We start from the raw sequence: 22,674 nt of genomic DNA, 5'->3' as shown, positions 1-22,674 counted from the left end.
CAAAACAATTTCTAAAAAAAGTGTTATATAAATAACAAGTGTGGCATTATAGCAAAAGCCTCAATGTTCCACTTGTGATAGTAAATCTGTCGGGCCTCACCTCGACACTCAGAGAACAGTTTTCAGAGGCACACTGCCAGAGAGGATACATTCCCTTTTTTCCTCAGACTTAACTAAATGCAAAATCCTTTAAGAAACAAACATTCTGACAAGGTTAAGGGATAACCTTGTCAGAATGTGCATCCATCCATCCATTTTGTAACAGCCTTGTCCCTAGTGGGGTCGGAATCAGAATGTTAATAATGTAAATAAAACATTTATTTTTATTTCATACAGAAATTCACTTTAAGAGTTTAATTTTGTTTTATTTCCTTTATTCTTTAGTTACAGAGACATTCAATAAATTTCAATATTATTGAAAAGTTAATTTATTTTAGTAACTCAATATTACAAGTGAAACCCATATATAGTAACTACACAGACTGTTTTCAAGCCTTTGTTTTTGTTAACAATGAGGATTTTCCACTTACAGCTAATGAAAACCTGACATTTAAGATTAGAATTATACATCAGACTAATTAAAACACATTTTTCATGCAGAATGTAGGCTTAATAAAAAGTATGTTTAATACATGTTCAATGCTGCTTTCGAAATGTACTTTATTCTCACAAACAAGCCTCATTGGAAGCCGTATTTCAACTTATTGAAAACAGCTTTTCTTACTCACTGAAATATATGTGTATGACCAATAACAAAGAAAGCCTTTAATCAAATAGGGACAAGTTCCAGTTTAATCAAACTTAAAAAACTTAACTGTCAAAACGGAGATCCTAAAATATTGTATTCATAGGAATGCAGTATAAAAATGTATGCAAAAAAGTGAAGGCAATAGGAGAAGAAATAGAGGATACAAATAGTAATCAGTGCTATATATATATAATACTGGCATATATATATAGTCAAATGTTAAAATATTTAATTACAGCCCTCATGAACACCCATGTGTTTCTTCAGATTTCCTTGTTGTGAAAACGCTTTGCTGCAAACCTCACACACAAACGGTTTCTCTCCTGAATGGACTCTCATGTGATTTTCAAGTTGACACTTTTGGTTGAATCTGCTCTTGCAGACATCACAACCAAAAGGTCTCTCGTCTGAGTGGAGTCTCACATGTCGCTGTAACTGGATTTCCCTAACAAAACGTTTTCCACAATCACTACAGCTAAATGGTGCAGTGTGAACCTCCATGTGGTTTTTAAGATGTTGTTTGAGTGAAAATCCTTTACTACAAATATTACAAATAAACTCTTTCTCTCCTGTATGAACATGCATATGTCTCCTTAAAGTTTCTGGTTGTGAAAATCCTTTACTGCAAAAACTACAAATAAATAGTTTCTCTCCAGTGTGAACGAGCATATGACTCTTTAAATGAATTTGTTGTGAAAATCCTTTACTGCAGACTGTACAAATAAACGGCTTCTCTCCTGTATGAACACGTAGGTGTCTCTTTAGATCTCCTTGTCGATGAAATCCTTTACTGCAAACACCACAAATAAATGGTTTCTCACCAGTGTGAACGCACATGTGACTCTTTAGATTCTCCTGTACTGCAAATCCTTTACTACAAATACTACAAATAAACGGTTTCTCTCCTGTGTGAAGATACATGTGACTTTTTAGACTCTTTTGTCGTGAAAATCCTCTTGTGCAAATATTACAGACAAAGGGTTTTTCTGTGGTGTGGATCCAAATGTGTTTCTTAAGTGTTTCTTTTCTCTTAAATTTTGTACCACAAACATCACAAGAAAAGGGCTTGTCTCTAGAATGGACCTTCATGTGAGTTTTAAGATTTGTCTTTGCTCGAAATCGTTTACCACAGTCATCACAGGCAAATGGTCTTTCTCCAGTGTGGAGTCTCATGTGAGTGTGAAGATGACCCTTCACTAGAAATCCTTTACCACATAGATCACAGCTATGTTCTCTGTTTCCAGTGTGAGTCATGATGTGTAATCGAACATGATTCTTACTTTTAAATCTTTTGCCACATATACAGCAACCAAATGGCTTCTCTCCACCATGGATTTCAATCTGAGCCATAGATTTGGAACACAGTTTGAATCGTTTACCTCTTTTGTGAACTGTTGTTTTATTTTCTGCAGAGGAACACTCTGGATTCTTGTCTGATTCTGGTCTTATGCAGTCCTCTTCTTCAGATTGTATTTCCATTTGTTCAGCTGAGCTGCTGGTTGGAGCTTCTGTCTCTCTAAAATATTCAGTTTCAATCTGATGAAACTCTGATAACGGAGGCTTCTCTTCATTTTCAGTCTTCACAGAAAACCGCTCTTCCTCCTTACTGATCCACAGTTCTTCTTCCTTCTTTATGCAGGGGGATTGTGGATTTTGTTGGTCCAAATTGGAGCTCCAATCACCAGGAACCTCTTCTTTAATCACCATTGTCTGATAGACAGGTAAAACTGACAGACATACAGACATTAATGGTTGATGAAAATGTCAAAAATCTTTTAACTTTATTTTTCAAAATAAAAAAAAGCTTTTGATTTCTTAAACTTTGGGAATTTTTTAATTTAATTTATTAAATTAAAACTGCAGACTTAAACTGATTAATATATCGGCAAGCTAAACATAAATGCAACTGTTTTATGAGAGAATATTTCTCATCGGAACAACCCCTATCCCTAACAGACACAGGGTTTCCCAAAGCATATTGTAAGCCTGGCAGGCCACCAGGCTTTACTTGCACTCCCACTATGCTAGGCATTGTTTCTTTATTTACTCACAGTAACAGTGTTACTGGTTTACACTGTTACTGTAAACCAGTAACAGGGATAGCAAAGACTGGTTTAAGAGTGTCTTTGGTGGGAGCACAATGGCAACATAGTATGGTCAATATGTGAACATGCAGGGAAACTGAAGTTAGGTGTCTTTTTTATTCACCAGAACCACTATCTGCATTTACTGGTATAGATGCTGCAACTTCAGCAAATAAAGTGACAAGTCATATATAAAAATAATGAATTTCAGATAGTTAGGATGAAACAACTGAAGTGCAGAAAATGTATATTTATTTTATTAGCATTTTTTGTTTTATGTTAGCCCCCTTTTATTTAAAGACTTTAAAAAAAGGGGCAAATGTTTGGTGTTTAGGTATTCCAATAAAACAAACACTGTAGGTCGCTGGGTGAATGCTTTAGCTCTCCTACCACTGGGCTTCGAGAGTTTTATGGGGGACACCCTCTTCCTGCTAGCTCAGGTTACAACAAATATGCAGATCATGCACAGCTCTAAATTACAATGTCACCAGTTGATCACACACCCATCCAAGAACTGCACAAATCATTAGAACAAGTCAGTGTGTGGATGTGTCATACCTTTCTTCTGCTGAAGAGAACAAAACAGATGTAATTAGATTTTGATATAAAGAGGAATGACTACTGGTATGTTTACACTTAAATATATTTCTATGATTCTTTCCAGCCTAACAGACCCTTTGAACTTACAGACAGGTAATTTGATCCAATCCAGACAAACCAATGTGCGTCACTTACTGAGATATTCGCCGTCTTGTATTTCCTCCAGTTCTGATGTGGATGCTGCAGGTATAGGGAGCTCCAAGCTGAACCCTCCCGGTTCATCTGCTCCAACCTTCATCATCTCAGTCATCCTCGCTCCTCCTGGGATTCTCCTTTTCACAATCCTCGTCTACACATGTTTTACTCATTCAAGGATTCAGTCTTATAATCTGAATCTTATGTTTTCTGCCGCCTGAAACTGGAATCAGACACAAATCAGTATATGAAAATATAAAGTGTATTAACATAAAATGTACAGTGTAGCAGAGATGAAGCGGTGCAACAGTGCAGAGAGCCCGATACCTTGGTCAGTAGTTCTGCGTTCACTCTGTAACTTTCCTCGGTCTCTCGGTCCTCAGCTGGGCCACCATAACCCTTGTTGGAAACACTGATTAAGACCCTACTGTTAGCTGCTTTAGCTCCTCGGTGGCTCACGGTCCATTCAGTTTGCTAATAAAGGCTGATTACATTATTGTATTGTTGAATTCGGACCGTAAATAGTGTTAAACCCGGAAAACATGTGCAATTGATATATCCTCACGAAGGCTGTAACCTTGTCTCAAAAGTAATCAACAGACGTGTTTTTTGTTTGTTTGTATTTTTCTCACAAAATGTAAATATGTTTTTCTGTCGGGACCTAGCCATTCGAGCTAACAATGTTAGATCCGGAGACTTCCTCCTCGCTGACCAATGAAAGACCAGTTTCGGTAAGGGCACTTCCCCTTTCAAAGATGAGCCTTTTCAGAATAAAATAACGTGAATGCTTTTTTTTTCTATTAATTAATAAATTTTTTAAGACGTTCTCACTGTTTAAATTGAACTAAATATACAAGATGTCGTGGATTTATGCCAAAAACTTAATCAAAAATTTTCCCAGTAAACAGCATCAAGAGTAACGAATTATGTTTTTTCTTTTCATGCATTTTAAATTAGAACAACAGGATGTAAAAATGGTCCACTATCCATTTCATCAAAGTGCCATTCAGCTCAGTTAACCTGCCCTGACAGTGCCCCATGAAAAAGGAAAATACCAAAACTGCATATTGTGACCCTCCTCCTGCGAATTTTGGTTGAAGGGTGTTATTTTATTTATTTCAGATTTAATTTAATTTGTTTTCATTATTAATTCAGAAAAATAATTCACCCCCATAAACTGAAAGCAGTGATGAGTTGTAATTGTGGAAAAAAATCAGAACATGGATGAATCTGTTGCTGTTTTTATAACATCTGATATTGAATAAATTTGAATGAGGTCTTTTATTACTCAAACATTAACTTTGAATTGCTTGGTCCCTCCTAGAAATAAAAGCTGTAAGTTTTTCTGCCTCCCCCGTGTTACACCGCCAGCCTTTGGCAACCTTAATTTCTGTTCATATTTCTCCATATCAGTGTCTTTTTAAAACAAATCTAAAGCATCAACTATTCGAAACTTGTCAGAATAATATTATTTGGAGAAGCACCTGATAATTTAAACAATGCAGCATCTTTGTGAGATTGGGGCTTTAAAGTATTAGCACAGCTGTAGAATGAAAAAATAACTGATTGTTCATGGATTAATAAGCTCAGGAATTATTAGTGTTTATTGAAAGAGGATAAACAGGAATCTGTTAGAAATTAGGCAAATATTTGACCCAATACCCATTAACACCATCTTTAAAACAAATTTGATGGAACAGCATAATCACAACTGGATGTCTTCAAATCAACAATTATGTAATCAAATTAAATCACATCATTATGTTGACTTGTACCCAAAGAAAATCCCAGTCAACATTAAAAAAAAAAGCAAAAACAAATAATTTATTGGAGCTCTACTTAGTCACGGATGAAAAGATTTTGTGATCAGTAAATTAATTTTTACAAGTAGATGTCACTATATAGTTATTGTTCTTACTAAATCACAACTTCAGATGTTTGTGATTATTCTTTTTGTATTACTTTGTATCTGATGGGCTTTTTTCAGGCGTGTTAATTTCATCTTTATTTTTCCAATGTGTCTACAATACAGGTAAATAAATCTTAGAATGTGGTTAAAATCTGAAACAACAGATGAGTCAAAGTGATAAACCTTTTACTAAATCCTTTAATGGTAGGCAACCTTAATAGCTTGACAGAAAATTAAATAGTACATAATCATTAAGATGATATCTCTAATTCACCCAAATTGTCTTATCACAGAACTTTAAACATTTTGAAATTTGGTTGGTATCACTGTACAGATTAAGCTAATTTTGAATCCACTATGAAAAAAGTTAAACATGCAATTTATAAAAAGGCTCGAGTCGAACTCAATACATAAGCTTTGAAAAGCCTGAAAATATTTCTGACATTGTTTACTTAATTTTGACAATGACACTCATGTTTCTCTACAACTAATGTATTGTAACAGAGATACACATTGCATTACCATACAGAACAAAAATGTTTTACTTGCTAATCATATAAATTCATTTCAGATTTAAAGATTGAAATGAAGACTCATTTTCTATCTGAGTCACTGGAGTAAAATGGTAAAATGTTCTTAAAGGAGCAAAACCCCCACCTACTCAGAAACATTAGGACACTGCTATCAAACGTTTCTGCTCCAATACATTTGATTTGAAGGAATAAATTACTTCAATAGCCCCTTTTGAAGCTGACATTTAAAAGACTGACTAAATGTATAACCTGCAGGTTTGTGAGTCATGATAAACAAAAGAAGCTGGATGAAATCTTATCAATTTGTAGAGCTGAATCTATGGTGCTATACTTGGTTTAACACAGGTGCACCAGTTCACCAATCTTGTCTCCATTATCCTACATACAAATCCCACTGAAACAACGCACTAATAATATATACAGTTGTGACAATATTAAGCTCATGAAGGCTATTAAATGCTACTTAAGTTAGAAATAGATGTACGCATTAAAATCTAATTCTTTTAACCCCTGGAAAAGAATCTAATTTAATTACTCATTAGAACAAGATGAACGAAAAAGTATTTGTCTAGCAGAGGAAAGGTTTAGACCTTTAACCCCTAAATAAATAATCCTAGCCCCTGTAGTTGAAATAAGATCAGTGAGGTGCTCTTTAGAGACGTGAGGCAAATTTCACACAACAGGTAAATGCAACCCAAATCAGATTTTTTTTTTTTTGCTCACATGCAACCTATGTTGAATGTTAATGTTTAAGACAGTACAATAATAAATGGCTAAATTATATTTCTCATAAGCCTTCTTATACAAAGTCTAGCTGTCTTTAGTTTGTTTAAATATCACCACTTGTAGAAACCCCTTTACTATGCTGATCAGTTATTTATTATCTTTCCTGCATAATTAAGTTTTTAGTTAGCATTTCCTGCAATTTTAACCAGCAATCTAAGGAACTATTTTCACACCGCTAGATTTTGACCACAATGACAAAAACTAAACTTATTCTGCTGTGTGAATAACAATGTGTTTGTTTAGGTGCTCTTGTCGTGAAAATCCTCTACAGCAAAAGCTACAAACATAAGGCCTTTCTCCTGTGTGAACCCTCATGTGTGTTTTGAGATTGTGCTGAAATCGAAATTTTTCTTCACAAATGTTACAGAAAAATGGTTTTTCTCCCGAGTGTATACGTGTGTGCACTGTAAGATGGGTCTTTCTACTAAATGTTTTACAACAAACATCACAGGCAAATGGCCTCTCGCCTGTGTGGACCCTCATGTGCTGTTTAAGGTTTGCCTTAACATGAAACCGTCTTCCACAATCATCACAGGAGAATGGTTTCTCCCCAGTGTGACTCCTCATGTGTGCCTTCAGCGCAGGCTTTAAAACAAACGTTTTACCACAAATATCGCAGCTATGTCCGCTCTCGCCACTGTGAAACAGTTTGTGTTTTCGAGCGTAGGACATATATTTGAAACTTTTTCCACAAATATCACACGGAAATGGTTTTTCTGTAGTGTGAACAACCATGTGTGTTTTTAGAGTTTCTTCTTGTGAAAATGCTTTACTGCAAACACCACAAACAAATGGCTTCAGTCCAGAGTGGAGGCTTATGTGCTTTTTAAGAATATATGGACATTTGAATTGTTTTTCACACATTGTACAATGAAATGGTTTCTCCACCGAATGCACCTTCATGTGCATTTTCAGAATCCTCCTTAAATGAAAGGTTTTACCACAAACATCACAGCCAAATGGCTTCTCTCCTAAGTGGAGCCTCTTGTGTGCTTGCAGAGCACTGTTTACTATAAACCCTTTACCGCAAAAATCACAACGATAAGGCTTCTCACCTCTGTGAATTTTAAGATGAACAGTAAGCTGTAAATGTCGTTTGAAGTTTTTACCGCATTCTTCACAGGTAAATGTTTTTTCTTGTTTGTGAACCATCACGTGTTTCTCCAGATTTCCCTTTTTGGTAAAATGTGTTCCACAAACATCACAACAAAACCATTTGTAACTACCATGGACCGGTGGGGAATCCATGTTTTCTTTAACTCCAGGACATTTCTGGTTAACCAAACAGAGGGAAGAGCTTTTTCCTTCCTGAAAAGGAAACTTGGAGACATTTTTTTTACCAGACTCTGACTGAGGTTTTATGGTCTTCTGAATATTGATACTCTGATCCTTATATTGAGTTTGTGATCCTATGTCAGGATCAGAACCTGACAAAGGACCTTGCCAATCATCATCATCAGTGATTTCAGTCACAGAAGAATCTGAAGTAATTTCATCAGTTTTTAACTCAAGGCAGCATTTTGAATATGGTTCTGCTCCTCCACACTCTTCTCCATCAAGTTCTGTTTTCATCAGTTCAGCTGAGCTGCTGGCTGAAGCTTCAGTCTCTCTATTGTCTTCAGTTTTAATGTGATGAAGCTCTGACAACTGAGGTTTCTCATCATCTTCCCCCTTCACAGTAGGTTGCCCTCTTGTGTGAGTGATCCACAGTTCCTCCTGTTCCTCCTTTATCTGGAGAGGTTCTAGGGTGCGCTGGTCCAAACTGAAGTTCTGGTGGACAGGGAACACTGACAAACACATGAACATTTAGAATTACTTCTGGTTCATTTACAAGTAAAATATCACAAAGGTCTTGAAATTTTAACAGAATGAAGTAAGAGAAACACTTTTTCTTTAAAGATATGTCATAGTGTAAACATATCAGTAAACCAATCCCCTCGTATAATACCATTTCCTTCATCCAAAACCTGAAAGCAAGATTTTTTTTTACAAGCGGCATTGCACAGGAAGGCAACAGTTAGGTTTGATGTTAAAACAAAAAGATAAGCATGCTGCAGAAAGTCTCTATAGCCACTAGATGGCAGCATGAGACCAGCTAATAAGTAAGGCTGACAGGTGAACTGAAACCTCGCACAGATTTATTCATTTTTTATTATACTTCCTTACCTTGGATTGATAATTGAACATTTACTGATAGCTGAATTAAAATCTCATCTATTAAAAAGACAACAAATATGTGTAACTGGTAAAAAAGAAAAAGAAGTAAAGTTAACATGTTGAGGCTTATTCCATCATTAAATGCTGGTTAAATTTATAATACTTAAGATGTTAATATTTCAACTTCTACAAGTTTCTCAGTCAGTAAAGAATATGTTAACCAGAAACCTACTAAAATGTTCTTCAGGACACATTTGGAGGTACTTCCAGAAATGTGAAGCTGTTTTTGTAAAAAGCCAATGTTATTTAAATACCTGCCATTTGTATTTAAATAACATTTAACATTTTCACGTGGAAGCACAATACGTAAATATTAAGTTTATAAAAGCCTTTCTACCCCAAACCAATATTTACACCATTGTATTGCATTCAGAGGTATTATTCATTGCGCCTTTAGGAAAATCTACCTCTCTAATGTGGAAACCATTTTAAATTATTTACGGTACTGTTATAGTTACTTACTCTGGATTTTTATTCTGAAAATTCTTGTTTGCAGCCTTTACATCTTCAACTGGGTCAAGGTTCCAGCTATATAACCTGAAACTGCAATCAGACACAAATCAGAATGTGATCAAATAAAGTGCATTGATAGAAAATGTAAACCGTAGCAGAGCAGAGTCTGATACCTTGATCAGTATTGCTGGGTCCACTCTGTAACTAGTCTCGTTGTACTAAATAATGGACATTAAAAGCTTCGGCGTAAAAATAATAGATTAGGTCTCCGCTGTTAGCCGCGTTAGCTCCCCGCTGGAAAAAGTCACGTCGCTTTGCTATTGAAGGCTAATTAAAATGCTGGGCAAATGATAGCAGTGGTTTAAAGCAGAACTAAAATCCTCACAAAAACGGCCGAGTCAAAAGAGTGTGCAATCTCAGTTACGCACTAATTTCATGTAGACCTCAAAACGCTTTTCCTCAGCTAGGAAACAACCCACAAATGTAGCATTGTCACATCCGGTTACTTTCCACATGCTGACCAATGAATGACAAGTAAAGCTCCGATTCAAAAAAACTACTTCCTCTTACAATTATCAGGTTTTCAGAATTTAACCAATCTTTACACTAAAATTAGTTCTTAAATTACCATTTGTAATTGTTCTAAACATAAACATAAGTATTTAATTAGTTGTAATTTATATTGCACCAGTTTATAAGAAAGGGTAAGTCACCTTACAGTAAAAAGATGTCTAGCTCATAAACACTAAGCTTTATCTTTATTTCATGAATGTTTTATGTTTAATTTTTGGGTCTTCTGATTTTAATTTCTCTTATTTTTGTACAGCACTTTGGTTATACGTATTTAAAAAAAAACCCAATACAATTCAGTCTAAACGCAGCTTTCATATATATTTATTAAATAGGTTTTAAACACATTTTTACTGCATGATTTGTACTACTGTACAGCAAATAATTTTAGCACAGATCACACAAACACACTTGTACTTCTATGCAAACTGAAGACTTTGTATTGACTTCAATTTATTTTAGTAACTGCATTTATGCCTTACACAGTAATTTTTCCCAAGTCTTGTCTCTTCCTTGCACCAAACCAGGAAAAGTCCTCAATTTCCACAAACTGAGCCTTTGTTGTATTGTGAAATTGGTCCTCTATGGGTTGTATATATAAGTACACACAGAAAAACACACAGAAATGTCTTTACACTTTAGTATGGGAAGGTTTAGTGGTAAATTGATAAACACTTCTCCAAAAATCGACGTAATAACAAAACAAAAAGGACAGAAAAATATCAATGGAAGGACTTCATTAATTTGCAGCACCATAAAAATGTAACTTTAAAAACAAATGAGTGAAAAACATAATTAATTCACCACCAATTTAGGAGTGAAAGACATGCAGAAGCTACAAACGTTAGCAAAACTGTTGACTGTTAGTGAAATGTTCACAGATTAATGAAGTAACTCAGGCATACCTCGAGTTAGAACCAAGAGATTACAGTTATGTCATTTTACTTTACTTTTAGAGGATGATTCTGAAAGGGTTACATCCATTACTTTCAAACTTCTTTGTTCTCAAAATCTTGATTTAAAAAAAGTAGAAACATTTTACCAATGTACAAAATATTGGAAAGGCAAAACATTTATAAATACATTTATTTAGTATACACAGCAGGAGTCTCCTGTCACAGAGCTTGGGTTAAATAATATATAAAGACTTATCCCTATTTAAGGCCCACTGGTGTGGAAAGCTCCATAGTGGGGCAGAACCTCCACAAACACAAATAAGGCTTAAAGGCAGCTGGAGAGTTTGATTCAGTTTATTTATAAAATACCAATTCATCCCATAAGCCAGCGTTTTCAGAATCAAAAGACTTTATATGAGGGAGAAATTCACTGGTTTTCAGAGCAGAGGGAGTTGGGTCAAATATGTGCTGGTAAAGAGAGGAGTAGGTGTGCTACCAGAAATTATTCAGAATATATTCCCTTATTAGTCAATAATTCTAAAAACTAAATCATGTCTGAACCAAGTCGCAGCCCTCGTGAACACTCATATGTCTCTTTAGATTTCCTTGTTGTGAAAACGCTTTACTGCAAACGCTACACACAAATGGTTTCTCTTTTGTGTGAACACGCATGTGTCTATTCAGAGATACCTGTTGTGAAAACGCTTTACTGCAAACACTACAAACAAACGGTTTTTCTCCTGAATGGCCTTTCATGTGATTTTCAAGATGCCGCTTTTGATTAAACCTGCTTTTACAGACTTCACAACCAAATGGCCTTTCCTCTGTGTGGAGCCTCACATGTCGCTTTAACTGTATTTCATCCACAAAAAGTTTATCACAATCACTACAGCTAAATGGCGCCGTGTGAACCATCACATGCTTTCTCAGGTAGACTTGTCGTGAAAATCCTTTATTACAAACACTACAAATAAACGGTTTCTCTCCTGTGTGAACACGCATGTGTCCTTTTAGACTCTCTTTTCGCGAAAAGCCTTTGCTGCAAACACTACAAATAAACGGCTTCTCTCCTGTATGAACGCGCATGTGACTCTTTAGTGTCTCTTGCAATGAAAACCGTTTATTGCAAACACCACAAACAAATGGCCTATCTGTTGTGTGGATTCTCGTGTGCTTTTTAAGACATTCCTTTATCTTAAATCTTGTACCACAAATATCACAGGAAAAGGGTTTTTCTTCTGAATGAACCACCAGGTGAGTTTTAAGAAACTTCTTCGCATGAAACCTTCTATCACAAACATTACATGCAAACGGCTTCTCTCCAGTGTGGAGTCTCATATGCGTCTGAAGAAAACGTTTTTCTTTGAATCCTTTTCCACAAAGATCACAGCTATGTTCTCTTATTCCAGTGTGAGTCATTGTGTGTAATTTAACCGACGTTTTATGCTTGAATCTTTTGCCGCAAAAAACACAGCCGAAAGGCTTCTCTCCTGCATGGACTTCAATCTGAGCCATAAGGCCAGAACACAGTTTAGATCTTTTACCTCTTTTGTGAACAGTCGTGTCACTTTGTTGAAAAGAACAAAATGGATCTGGGCTCCAGTCTGCGTCTGCTCCTCCACAGTCATCTCCATCAGGATCTGTTTCCAACAGATCAGCAGAGCTGCAGGTTGGAGCTGCTGTCTCTCTGTCGGCAAGAGGTTTGATTCCATCAAGTTCACACAACTGGGATTTTTCTACATCTTCAACCTTCACAACATGATCCTGGCTGATCCACAGTTCCTCCTCTTCCTCCTTTATGTCAAGTGTCTCTGAATCCTGTTGGTCCGAACTGGAGCTCCAGTCATGGACAAACTCTTCTTTTATCACCACCGTCTGGACTGGGAGCAAAGAAACACACACTGACAGTAACTGCCTGCAAACTATGAAACAATGGAGAAAAGTATCTGCATTTATGAATAAAGGCAGGTTCGCTCAGATATGTAATGAACTATTCATCCAAAAGACAAATTTTCATCAGTGGTTGTGTTCTTGATCTAAATAGGCATCAAACATGTGGAATAACATTTTATTTTATTCCAATTTATTCATTTATTCATAATAAAATAATTGCCACAAAAACTACTTTTGCTCACAGTGTGTGTGCATGAGTGTGTGCTTGATGGTACAAAGATTTGCTACAAAATGTAAAAGATTTCTTCTTTTTCAGATCAAACACATTTTAATATCAAACAAGGATAATCTCAGTAAAGATTAAAAAAAATCTTTTTCCAAATAATGATAGAGATACATAAACCAACCTATCCAGCCTGAGTGAATGAAACATGAAATGACTGTGATTAACAACCACAATGTTTGGAAAGCTGAGTTCAGTTTCTTTAACCATGCCCAGACCTGATTATTGCCAGATCTGCAGGACCAAAACTCAAAAACCTGTTTGACGGCTCTATGTAGCCTAAAATAAATATCAAAAAGCAACACATATCCAAATCTAAAGAAACCCTGGAATACATGAGAAAATAACTATTTCTTATCAGTCTGGAAAAGAGTAAAAAGCCATTTGTAAGGCTTTGGGACTCCACTGAACCACAGTGAGAGCCGTTATCCAAGAATGGAGAAAACATGCGACAGCAGTGAACCTTCCCTGGAAAGGCTGGGCTACCGTAATTGCTCCTGGAGCGCAGTGATGACTCATCCGAGAGGCCAGACAAACATCTAAAGCATGTCAGGCCTCAATTGTTTCAAGGTCAAGACTGTGAGTTAATAAAAGAAAAAAATAATCCAATGGAGAGTGCCAGAGTAAAAATCGCTGCTGAGGATTAAAAAAAAAAAAAAAAAGCAGACAGCTTATCCAAAATCTACGAAAATTATCTTGATCTCGAGTCGACATTTTACTGACGAGCTAAATGCTGTAAAGAAATGCTCGCCACTTACAGTCAGACATTTTTTGTTTTTGCTTTTGGTCTGCAAACAAATTTAGTATCAGACAGATAATCTGTGTACAAAAAGCAGTTTACAATTGATGATTTTTATGTGAAAATAGGCAATAAAACCAGTCTGGCTGAAAGTCAAAATGTGGCTGCCCTCAAGATCTAACAACCGGTTGTGCCACACTTGGGAACAACTGGCATCAATCATTTGTGATAATCTGTAACAGCTCTATTAGTTTTAAAATTTCCCCTTTTGTCTCAGTTCAAAGCATCCTTTCTCAAAAGGCTTGGAAATCTTAAAAATACATATTGTTTGTCCACTGTGGGATCAACCATTTTCTCTTTTCTTTGTGAAGAGTGGGTCTTCTCTGGGAACTCTGTTATGGATTTACCCACCGTCTTTCTTAATGACGAATCATGAACTCTGACTTTAAGTGAGGTAAGACAGGCCTACAATGTTATAAATGCTGTTCTGAGTTTTTTGTGAGGTACTGGATGAGTAATCAGTGTGGTCTTGAAGTAATTATGTTTGGCCGGTCTCTCAAGGGAAGCTTAACCACTTTTTCATGTTTTCTCTCTGGTTCCCTGGAATCCCAAAGTCTTAGAAATGGCTTTTTAAGCCGTTCCAGACTCAAAGATGTCAGTGACTTTGTGTCTTATCCGCTTATGAATTTCTTCAGACTGGGACATGATGAATTGTGCCACATGTTGCCAGACAGGCCCTGTGCAAGAGATTTCTCTTTCTACACATCTGGCAGTAATCAGGCCGGTGTGTGTTTCCTGAAACTGAACACAGCGATTCAAACAATGAGGTTAATCAAAGTTAATTCATGATTTAACAAGGAAAACACTTAGTTTTTCCACATAGGTCCAAAACGGTTTGGAAAGTAAAAAAAATAAATAAACTAAATGCAATTATCTGAAAACTTTATACCACAAGCAATCATTCAACACTAAGTTTCAACAAAAGCATGAAACAAAGTGGTTTTATTCAAATTGTAATGTGGTAAGTGCCCTAAATCTCCTCCTACACAATGTAGCCTGCAGTCCTGATCACTGGTCATTGAAAATTGATCTGAAATGTCAGTGTTGTCTGTATAATTTTGTTTTCTTCTTCTTCTTCTTAACTGTTGTTTGATTTTTTTTTTCCACTGATATGCTTTATATTCCTTCCTCTTATTTAAACAAACACAGCCAAAATTAAACTGCAATTTCTTTTGGTGACAAAGTGGTTAGAAATCCTATCTGATGTTAGATTATGATAAAGGACCCATGATGAACCTGTTCAGAATGTACTCTGCCTGTGCTGAATTGACTGACGGGATAACTACAGATTTATTTTATTATATTGGCTGGGGATTTGATGTTCGTTTATACCCTTTAACACAATTCAACAGCTGTTTTTTAATCATAGAAAACTTACTGAGATCCTTGCTGTCTTGCGTTTTCTCCTCCAGTTCTGATGTGGACGCTGCAGGAATGGGAGACTCCAAGCTGAACCCTCCAGGTTCATCTGCTTCAACCTTCATCATCTCAGTCATCCTCGCTCCACCTGGGATTTCCCTTTACACAATATTTGTCTTCAGCCTATGTCAAAGTTTCAGCCATAGAACCGGGATCTTCAGTTTTTCTACTGAAGCTGGAGTCAGACACCAATCAGCATCTGAAGTGAATTATATTAAGAGAAAATATGAACTGTAGCAGAGCTGAAGGTGCAGTGTAGAGTCTCACACCTGGGTCAATAGTTCTGGGTCCACTTTCTAACTTTCTCCAGTCTCTTGATCCTCACCTGAACAACGATGTTAGAGGAGGTCTCCGCAGACGGCCCGTGTGGTCTTCCTCACACAGTGTCACAAACTCGGAATGTGTAGCTCTAAACCATTAACTTCTGCAGGCTCTCACGCTGGAAACACTGATTAACTCCCTACTATTAGCTGGTTTAGCTCCACGGCGGCTAACAGTTCAGCCACTTTGCTAATGAAGGCTAAATACATACTGTATAGGAGGCGTCAGCTACAGATGACCGGCGATTTAAACATAAATGTTGATGAAGGGTCCTCATGAAGACTTTCTGAGAGACAGACTGAGATATTCACAACAAACAATAAGACGTTTTTTTCTGTCTGGACCTACCCAGTCAAGTTTTCATTTTTACATTCAGTAACTTCCGACTTACTAACCAATGAATGACGAGTAAAGTGCTGACTCGAAGGACAATTTCCGCTTTCAAACATTACATTTTCACAATAAAATAATTTAAATGACAATTATTTAACAGATTTCTGCATTGTCTCAAAAGATTGGTATGTTATTCTCAATCACCGTCGCGAACACCAATCCAAACTTAATATGTTTATGTATATGTTATTGGATTGAAAATATGCAAGATAATAGATTAATCTACCACAGATTCAAACATATTAATCGATCCAAAATCCTACAACCAAATTTGCAAATTTTAATTTTATTCTGATAAAGTGCTTTCCTGATGAAAATTAAATTCCCTTCTCAGACTCCCACCTAGGATTTTAGTTTGATTGGCTAGGTGGAAAAAACAGAAAGTCTGGATGTTGTGGTGACATTTCTATGTTCAGAAAAAATAAATGAAACCAAAAGAGTTAGTGAATAAACTTTAAAACTAAACTTTTAATATGAAATTGCTTTACGTCAAAAAGTTTAAAAACTCAAATCAAATTGCATACAGGTACAAATTACAGAAAACATGACAATACAGTAGTCCAGATGTGTATTGTGAAACATTTTTGAACAAATGCTGAACTGAGCCAGTTCTATTGACTATGGTCTCTCACTGTATGTTTCTTCAGACTATCGTGGCAATGTAAAACTCACACTACAAATACTGCAGCTGAAAGGTTTTTCTCCTGAGTGGGAACTCATGTGCGCTGTAAGATCCGCCTTTTGAGTATATTTTTGTTTACCACATTCATTACAGGCATACCTTCTTATTCCAGTGGCTACCTTCTGTTCTCTGAAATGAGTTGACACATGTTTCTCCAGATCTGAATTTTCAGAAAACCTCTTATCACAATAGTCACAGATAAACAGTTTCTCACCTGTGTGTGGTATCAGAACTCCCTGCTGAGGGAAATGAGCTCCACAATAATTGCAATCAAATGGTTTCCACTTTGTGTGGATGGCCATGTGTTTGTGGAGATCACTACAAATCCTTAAACGTTTGTCACAACTGCCACAAGCAAATGGTTTTTCTTCTTAAATAAATAAATGTTCATTCTGTGAAAGTGATGTAGAAACGATAGACCATGTCTTCTATGAATGCAATCAAACCAAAATATTTTGGAATTGCTTAGAAAGGTGGATCAAATCAAAATGTGCACTTCCTGAATCTATTTATAGAAATATGATAACTTTTGGAGTGTTATTGAAAAACAAAACAATAGAATTACATTGTAACCTAATATTTTGTTTGGCAAAATACTTTATTCATAAACAAAGAGTGCTGAGATCATCCCCAGTTTTTAATTTTTTTAATCTGAATTCCAGTAATATTATGAATACCTGGCTGAATTATAAATGGAATTGCCCACTGATGTATACTAATCCTAACATATGATTCCCCTTGTTGCTATTTTAGTTATTTTATTTTTTTTCTTTATCAATATTACTTTGTATTTTCATTTCGAAATCTGCCTCTACTATGGCCTCTACAGAGTTGCACTGTTGTAACTGCCTTACTTGTTTGTGCTTACTTTGTTTAAATAAAGTTTAAAAAAAAGAAAAAAAGAATGTTGTCAATTTTACTTTCTAACTAAAAACATTGGAGACTAAAATGGTTTTATGTATTCTTCTTAACCGTTCAACATTATGAATTTGTCAAACATACTCTAGGTGTTTTTCTACAATATATTGTAGAAAATTGTTAGATTAAGTAAAAAAAAAAAAAAAGACCTCCCCTGTGTTGATAACAAAATGAAACTAGACTGTAAATTGGGTTTTAAAAAAATAACCAAATGCACAAGATATATAGCACAACTGGGTCTGTTGCTAAAACAATAATTAGCTGCCAAAGCTGACTGATTGACATGAAACAGAGAGCTGTCAATTGAAACAAAGAAAAAGTTATAGTGCCCCATCATGAAGGTAAATCAACTCAGGTGAGGTAAAAAAAAAAAAGATGATTATTCCCCGTCAGAGACTTTAATCTAGTGTGACCAGAGCGGCTTTTGATATTAGCAATAGTATATATTTTTTAAGTTGTTAAAACTGTGACAGCTGTCAGTTGAAGTTTATGTTAATTTAAACACGTTTTAGAAAAAAATGTCAAGCCCACAAACAACATTGTATGTGATTCCCATCCTCTGATTCTGGTCGGCTACATCGAGTGAAGAAAATATGAATCGACTGACTTACTTGTCACTTATTTAATTAACTCAGCCTCCAGGATAAAAATAAATAAACTAATGCTGTCAGCTGACTTTGCATTATAACTGAGATCCAACCAAAATGTCCAAAATTAATGTGATTGGGCTTATATGAATTTATTTAACTCTCCTTTGTGATCAATAAAGTATTTTTTCATTTGAATTCATATCATTTCTGGATTTGAATTGGATCTGTCTTTTGTGTTGTGAATTACCACTGAAACTGAATTTAATTAAACCTCAGGAGAAACAACGACTCAGTAAGCACACACAACAAAAGTGCTATATAAGGCTTTATTAATTATTATTGTTTCAGGCAGTGTTTGTCCTCATCTTATTAGGTACAGACTTAACCTTCTAATTAAATCATCTGACAGATTATCACCTATTTGTGTGTAAACAAAGAAAAACAAAGTTACCACTGCATTCAACACATAATCTAAGAAACCATTTAGAAAATATTTAATAATTTCTTGCCCCATGATCTGTAATCACTTATTCTGCACGTTTCAAGGACCTCCTTCAGTGATAACAACGATGTCAAAAGGATTTGATATCCTTCAGGTTGTGCCTCAATCCTAAAGTCTTATGAGAGCAACTAAAGGAAGAATGGCAAAACATTATTTAGGGTAAAAACTGGTCAAATAAATGAATAACATCCTTCAAAAGCAAATCAATCAATGTCTTTGTTTACAATTTAGATCGAGATGTTTCTATTCAAAGACAAAGAATGCTTCTTAAAGACAAATAATGCAAGAAGACATTGATTTCTACTGGTTCTACAGATTTTGTTCTTTGTATAATTAATAAGTCTAAGGTCTAATTAATAATTGTACTCAATTTTCCATCATTTCATTCTTTCCATACTTAACCCTGGATAAATATCAAATGAGTAAAAAGTATGGCATACGCTGCAATAATATCACTCAGCAAAAAGATTCCCACAATTAAGCTTGTCCTAAAAAAGACATTAATGAGCCAAGATATCTGAGCAGTTTCTATTGGTTGTGAAATTTCTTTTCGTGTCTCTTTAATGCGCTCTGCCACTTAAACATCAAACCACAAACATCACAGCTGAAGTTTTTTTCTCTAGTGTGGGTGATCATGTGTCTTGTTACATGGCACTTGTGGATAAATTTTTTTCCACATTCGTCACAAGCAAAGTTCCTCGGTGCAGCGCTGACTCTTTGTTCTCTCGAGTGAATCAGCATGTGACACTTTAAATCGGGCTTTCTGTAGAACCGTTTATCGCATATAGTACAACCAAATGGCTTCACGCCGGTGTGCCGTACAACATGTCTCTTCAAAGCTCCCTCCCGAGCAAATCTTTCTCCACAGTGCTGGCAGGTAAAGGCTTTCACCCCTACATGTGTTACTACGTGTGACTGAAGAAGGCTGCTCAGTCTGAAGCGTCTGTCGCAGACGTTGCAGGCAAAAGGTTTTTCTCCATTATGAATCGTCATGTGTTGGTTCAGATTTCCCCTCAAAGTGAACTTTTTACCACATTCGTCACATTGAAATGGCTTCTCTCCTTTGTGGTGGGCCATGTGACGCTTGAGGTGATACAGATAGTAAAATGGTTTACCACAATCGTCACACACAAATACTTTATTCTCATTGAGGACTTTTTGTGAATCTGAATTTTGCTCTGACTTTCCTCCTGCCTGACGTATCCTGGTCTCCTGCCAGTCTTCGTCACTGTCTTCCTGTTCGGATCCAGAACCTGACGAATCATCATAACATCCATCATCATCATTCTCATCACTGACGTCAGTCGCTGAAGAGCTGGAAGCATTTTTGTCAGTGTTTGGATTTAAACACTCAGTATTTCTGTCTGCTTCTGGTCCTCTGTGGTCCTCTCTGCCACTTTCAGCTCCCATCTGTTCAGGTGAGCAGCTGGTTGGAGATTCTGCCTTCATGTTGTCTTCCAATTTGATGTGTAGACGCTCTGATGAGAGAAGGTTCCCATCTTCGTCTTCAATCTTCACCGCAACAACAGTGAATGGAAAATCTGTGTTGTCAGGCTCTTTCTTCTCAATAAGCAGCTCTCTATCCGGATCGGTCAAGTTTTTACAGTCTTCATTCTTCCAGTCTTCATTCTTCCAGTCTTCATTTTTCACCCGGAACAGCGTTGGATTCTGTTGGTCCAAACTAGAGCTCCAGAGATCAGGAACCTCTTCCTTAACCGCCAACATCTGCTGATCACCTTCAGGAGACACATGGATTTGAGGATTTTGCAATGACAGAAATATTTATGTTGTAATAACGTTATAAACAAACTGCTTAAATCCCCAATTACTGACTGAATTTGAATGTTGTATTTAAGATATGAAGGTTTAGTCCTGCTGAAGTGGAAGAAGAGGAACAGTCACAGAGTTAAAAGAGGCGTGGTTCTTTGGTCTTATTCAGACAAACAGCTTTCTGGAAAAATAAGTGCATACAAATTCCTTCCAGAATCTACCCTGCAGCTCTTCCCGTTTCACTGCATGGAATTCATACAGTGAGCTAGCTTACAAATATTCAATTTTACATAACTGCTCATCTCTGCAGCTCTCCTGGACCCCAAGGAAAACCCAACTTAAGGCCCATCCTCACCCAAACAGGTTTCTGCAGAAAATTTGCAATGATATAAATTTATGTTTTTCAAATTTAAAGCCTGGTTCTACAATACAACAGTATAGGCCTAAAAAAAAAGAGTTTGACGTTACTTTGGCAACTAACTAGTGGGTAAAAATATAAATAGTCTTGTCTTTGAATGCTAAAACATCATGGATTTCATCTAATATTTTATTTGCCATAACATAATAAAAATTCTAATTATTTTTAGGCTTTTTACACATACTGGAGGAGTCCATTGAGGAACCCATAAGTGTAAGGCATTGCATGTTTCTTAGAATCAAATATTTCCAGATAATTATGGTTTCTTTGTCTTCTCTAGTTAACAATGACTGATGTTTCTTGGAATACCTGTAGCTCTTTTGACAAATTACTGGACATTTAGCCTCCAGGTGTTCATGCAGTGGAAGTTTGCTTTTCTTTTACAAATTTCTGCTCAACTCAGACAGAAGATAGTCACCTTCATGTGAAGATCTGGTGTTTTCTTCGCCAAACACAGTCGTTCTCTCCGCTGACTTTGAGATTCCACTGTTATCACATTGTGCATCGGCCATCTTCTTTTACCTGTTCAACGGGGTGAAAAGTGAGATTTTAATCCAGGGTCAGGTAAACTTTAAATGAAACTTGTTTTTGTTAAAAAAAAATATTACATTTTTATCTTATTTCTTGATCTCAAGAAGGTTGGTGGGCTGGGTTTTTTAAAGGCTGATGTGAATGTGAATTAAGATAGTGAGAATTAAAAAGGGCAACAATTTCTCTTAACAATTACATGCTAATTTAATTTTTAATTATTTACCTAACTATATGTGACATAATACTAGCTTGAGATATGCTTTTTGTTTGATCAGCTATTCTGTGTCCAGTTTAAATAATTTATTGCCTTAAATTTTTGATCAGAGAGGGGAGCTGCTGGGACATTAAGAACAGGACGAAACAAACCTCTTCACCGCATTCTAACACTTTAGTAAGCTTCCTTTAGACTCCACAGAAAAAGAAAACATGCATCATCTAAAATTGCGGACAGTGCATTCAAACGTATGATTCATGAAGAGAAGCTTTCTGACTTCTGGCTGAGTCAGTCAGCGTGACTTTATCTGCAGACTCACCTGGAGAAGGAAATTTTCTTTTCAATCATTTGCCGTCGTGCTTCTTTTTAGCCATCTGCACTGCTTAACTTTGCTATGCTTCATCTCTTATACCGTTTTGACTTGAATTGTCTTCATAGCACTAACTTTTTGGAGTTTTTTTCCGACAAGCCTTTTATGTTTACAGATTTGCATTTGCAACAATATGGTGGATGTTCTCGCGATGCTTTATGGATCACGTCTGACGTCGTTGTCCTGCGTTATTAACGCAACATTTTTGGAGACGTTTAATTTTTTTAAATAAAACACTGCCTTCTAATTATGGATTAGTGGAGGGGCGGAGGGAGTATTTTATTTGATTTTTTTCGATGGTCGGATAAGTAATTAGTTCGAAGACTTCAACTAACAGTGGCAGAAGTGTGATTTGGATCTCATAGCTCATTTGTAATGTTATATATTTTAATAATTTAAATGGTTTTATGTTTTTTTTAATAAACACTCAATATATTTTGTGGATTTTTCCTTTATTAAACTAATAGATTATCTTGCCTAAAGAATTGACTAAAAAGGCACTTAATTTGACTAAGGAAAGCATAAACTTTTAACATGAAAATGTGTAGAAATGTTCCACTTTTACATATTAATTACAGTAGAAACAAATAATGTACGTTCAAATATGATGGCCTGATTATTTAGCAGGTCATCAAAGTGC

General features: G+C 36.0%; 3 protein-coding genes across 6 annotated transcripts; all 3 read right to left on the bottom strand.

Moving 5' to 3' along the window:
• Positions 1-412: 412 nt before the first annotated feature.
• Positions 413-4,290, bottom strand: LOC122823342 (gastrula zinc finger protein XlCGF57.1-like). Its single transcript, XM_044102848.1, has 3 exons — positions 3,895-4,290; positions 3,568-3,790; positions 413-2,475 (listed from the first exon to the last, which is right to left on the bottom strand). Exons 2-3 carry the CDS (start codon positions 3,680-3,682, stop codon positions 977-979), a joined length of 1,614 nt encoding a protein of 537 aa, XP_043958783.1. The 5' UTR covers positions 3,683-3,790; positions 3,895-4,290; the 3' UTR covers positions 413-976.
• A 1,530-nt stretch (positions 4,291-5,820) lies between these two features.
• Positions 5,821-16,042, bottom strand: LOC122823002 (gastrula zinc finger protein XlCGF26.1-like). 4 transcript variants are annotated; one of them, XM_044102187.1, is made up of 5 exons: positions 15,595-16,042; positions 15,285-15,524; positions 12,476-12,811; positions 9,475-9,555; positions 5,821-8,582 (listed from the first exon to the last, which is right to left on the bottom strand). In XM_044102187.1, coding segments are annotated over exons 4-5 (1,581 nt in total). In that variant the 5' UTR covers positions 9,476-9,555; positions 12,476-12,811; positions 15,285-15,524; positions 15,595-16,042; the 3' UTR covers positions 5,821-7,002. The 4 variants fall into 4 exon arrangements, with proteins under 4 accessions (XP_043958122.1, XP_043958121.1, XP_043958123.1 ...); XM_044102186.1 differs by having other exon boundaries at positions 15,651-16,042; XM_044102188.1 differs by lacking the exons at positions 12,476-12,811; positions 15,285-15,524; positions 15,595-16,042 and adding an exon at positions 9,639-9,963.
• A 2,487-nt stretch (positions 16,043-18,529) lies between these two features.
• LOC122823234 (zinc finger protein 32-like) lies at positions 18,530-22,199 on the bottom strand. The gene is made up of 3 exons (XM_044102645.1): positions 21,984-22,199; positions 21,338-21,441; positions 18,530-20,467 (listed from the first exon to the last, which is right to left on the bottom strand). The coding sequence occupies exons 2-3, from the start codon at positions 21,429-21,431 to the stop codon at positions 19,260-19,262; spliced, it is 1,302 nt and encodes a 433-aa protein (XP_043958580.1). The 5' UTR covers positions 21,432-21,441; positions 21,984-22,199; the 3' UTR covers positions 18,530-19,259.
• Positions 22,200-22,674: the final 475 nt, after the last annotated feature.

Source organism: Gambusia affinis, linkage group LG20 (genome assembly GCF_019740435.1).
Source record: "Gambusia affinis linkage group LG20, SWU_Gaff_1.0, whole genome shotgun sequence".
NCBI lineage: Eukaryota > Metazoa > Chordata > Actinopteri > Cyprinodontiformes > Poeciliidae > Gambusia > Gambusia affinis.
The sequence above is the reverse complement of the archived record's forward strand: the minus strand, read 5'-3'. Positions and strand labels throughout refer to the sequence as shown.

Excerpts from the sequence above, each read along its gene's own strand:
- LOC122823342 (XM_044102848.1), bottom strand. The coding sequence starts at position 3,682 with ATGACTGAGATGATGAAGGTTGGAGCAGATGAACCGGGAGGGTTCAGC. Across the intron at positions 2,476-3,567 it reads ACAAGACGGCGAATATCTCA|TTTTACCTGTCTATCAGACA; the intron begins GTAAGTGACGCA and ends TATGTCTGTCAG.
- LOC122823234 (XM_044102645.1), bottom strand. The coding sequence starts at position 21,431 with ATGGCCGATGCACAATGTGATAACAGTGGAATCTCAAAGTCAGCGGAG. Across the intron at positions 20,468-21,337 it reads CACCAGATCTTCACATGAAG|GTGATCAGCAGATGTTGGCG; the intron begins GTGACTATCTTC and ends TGTCTCCTGAAG.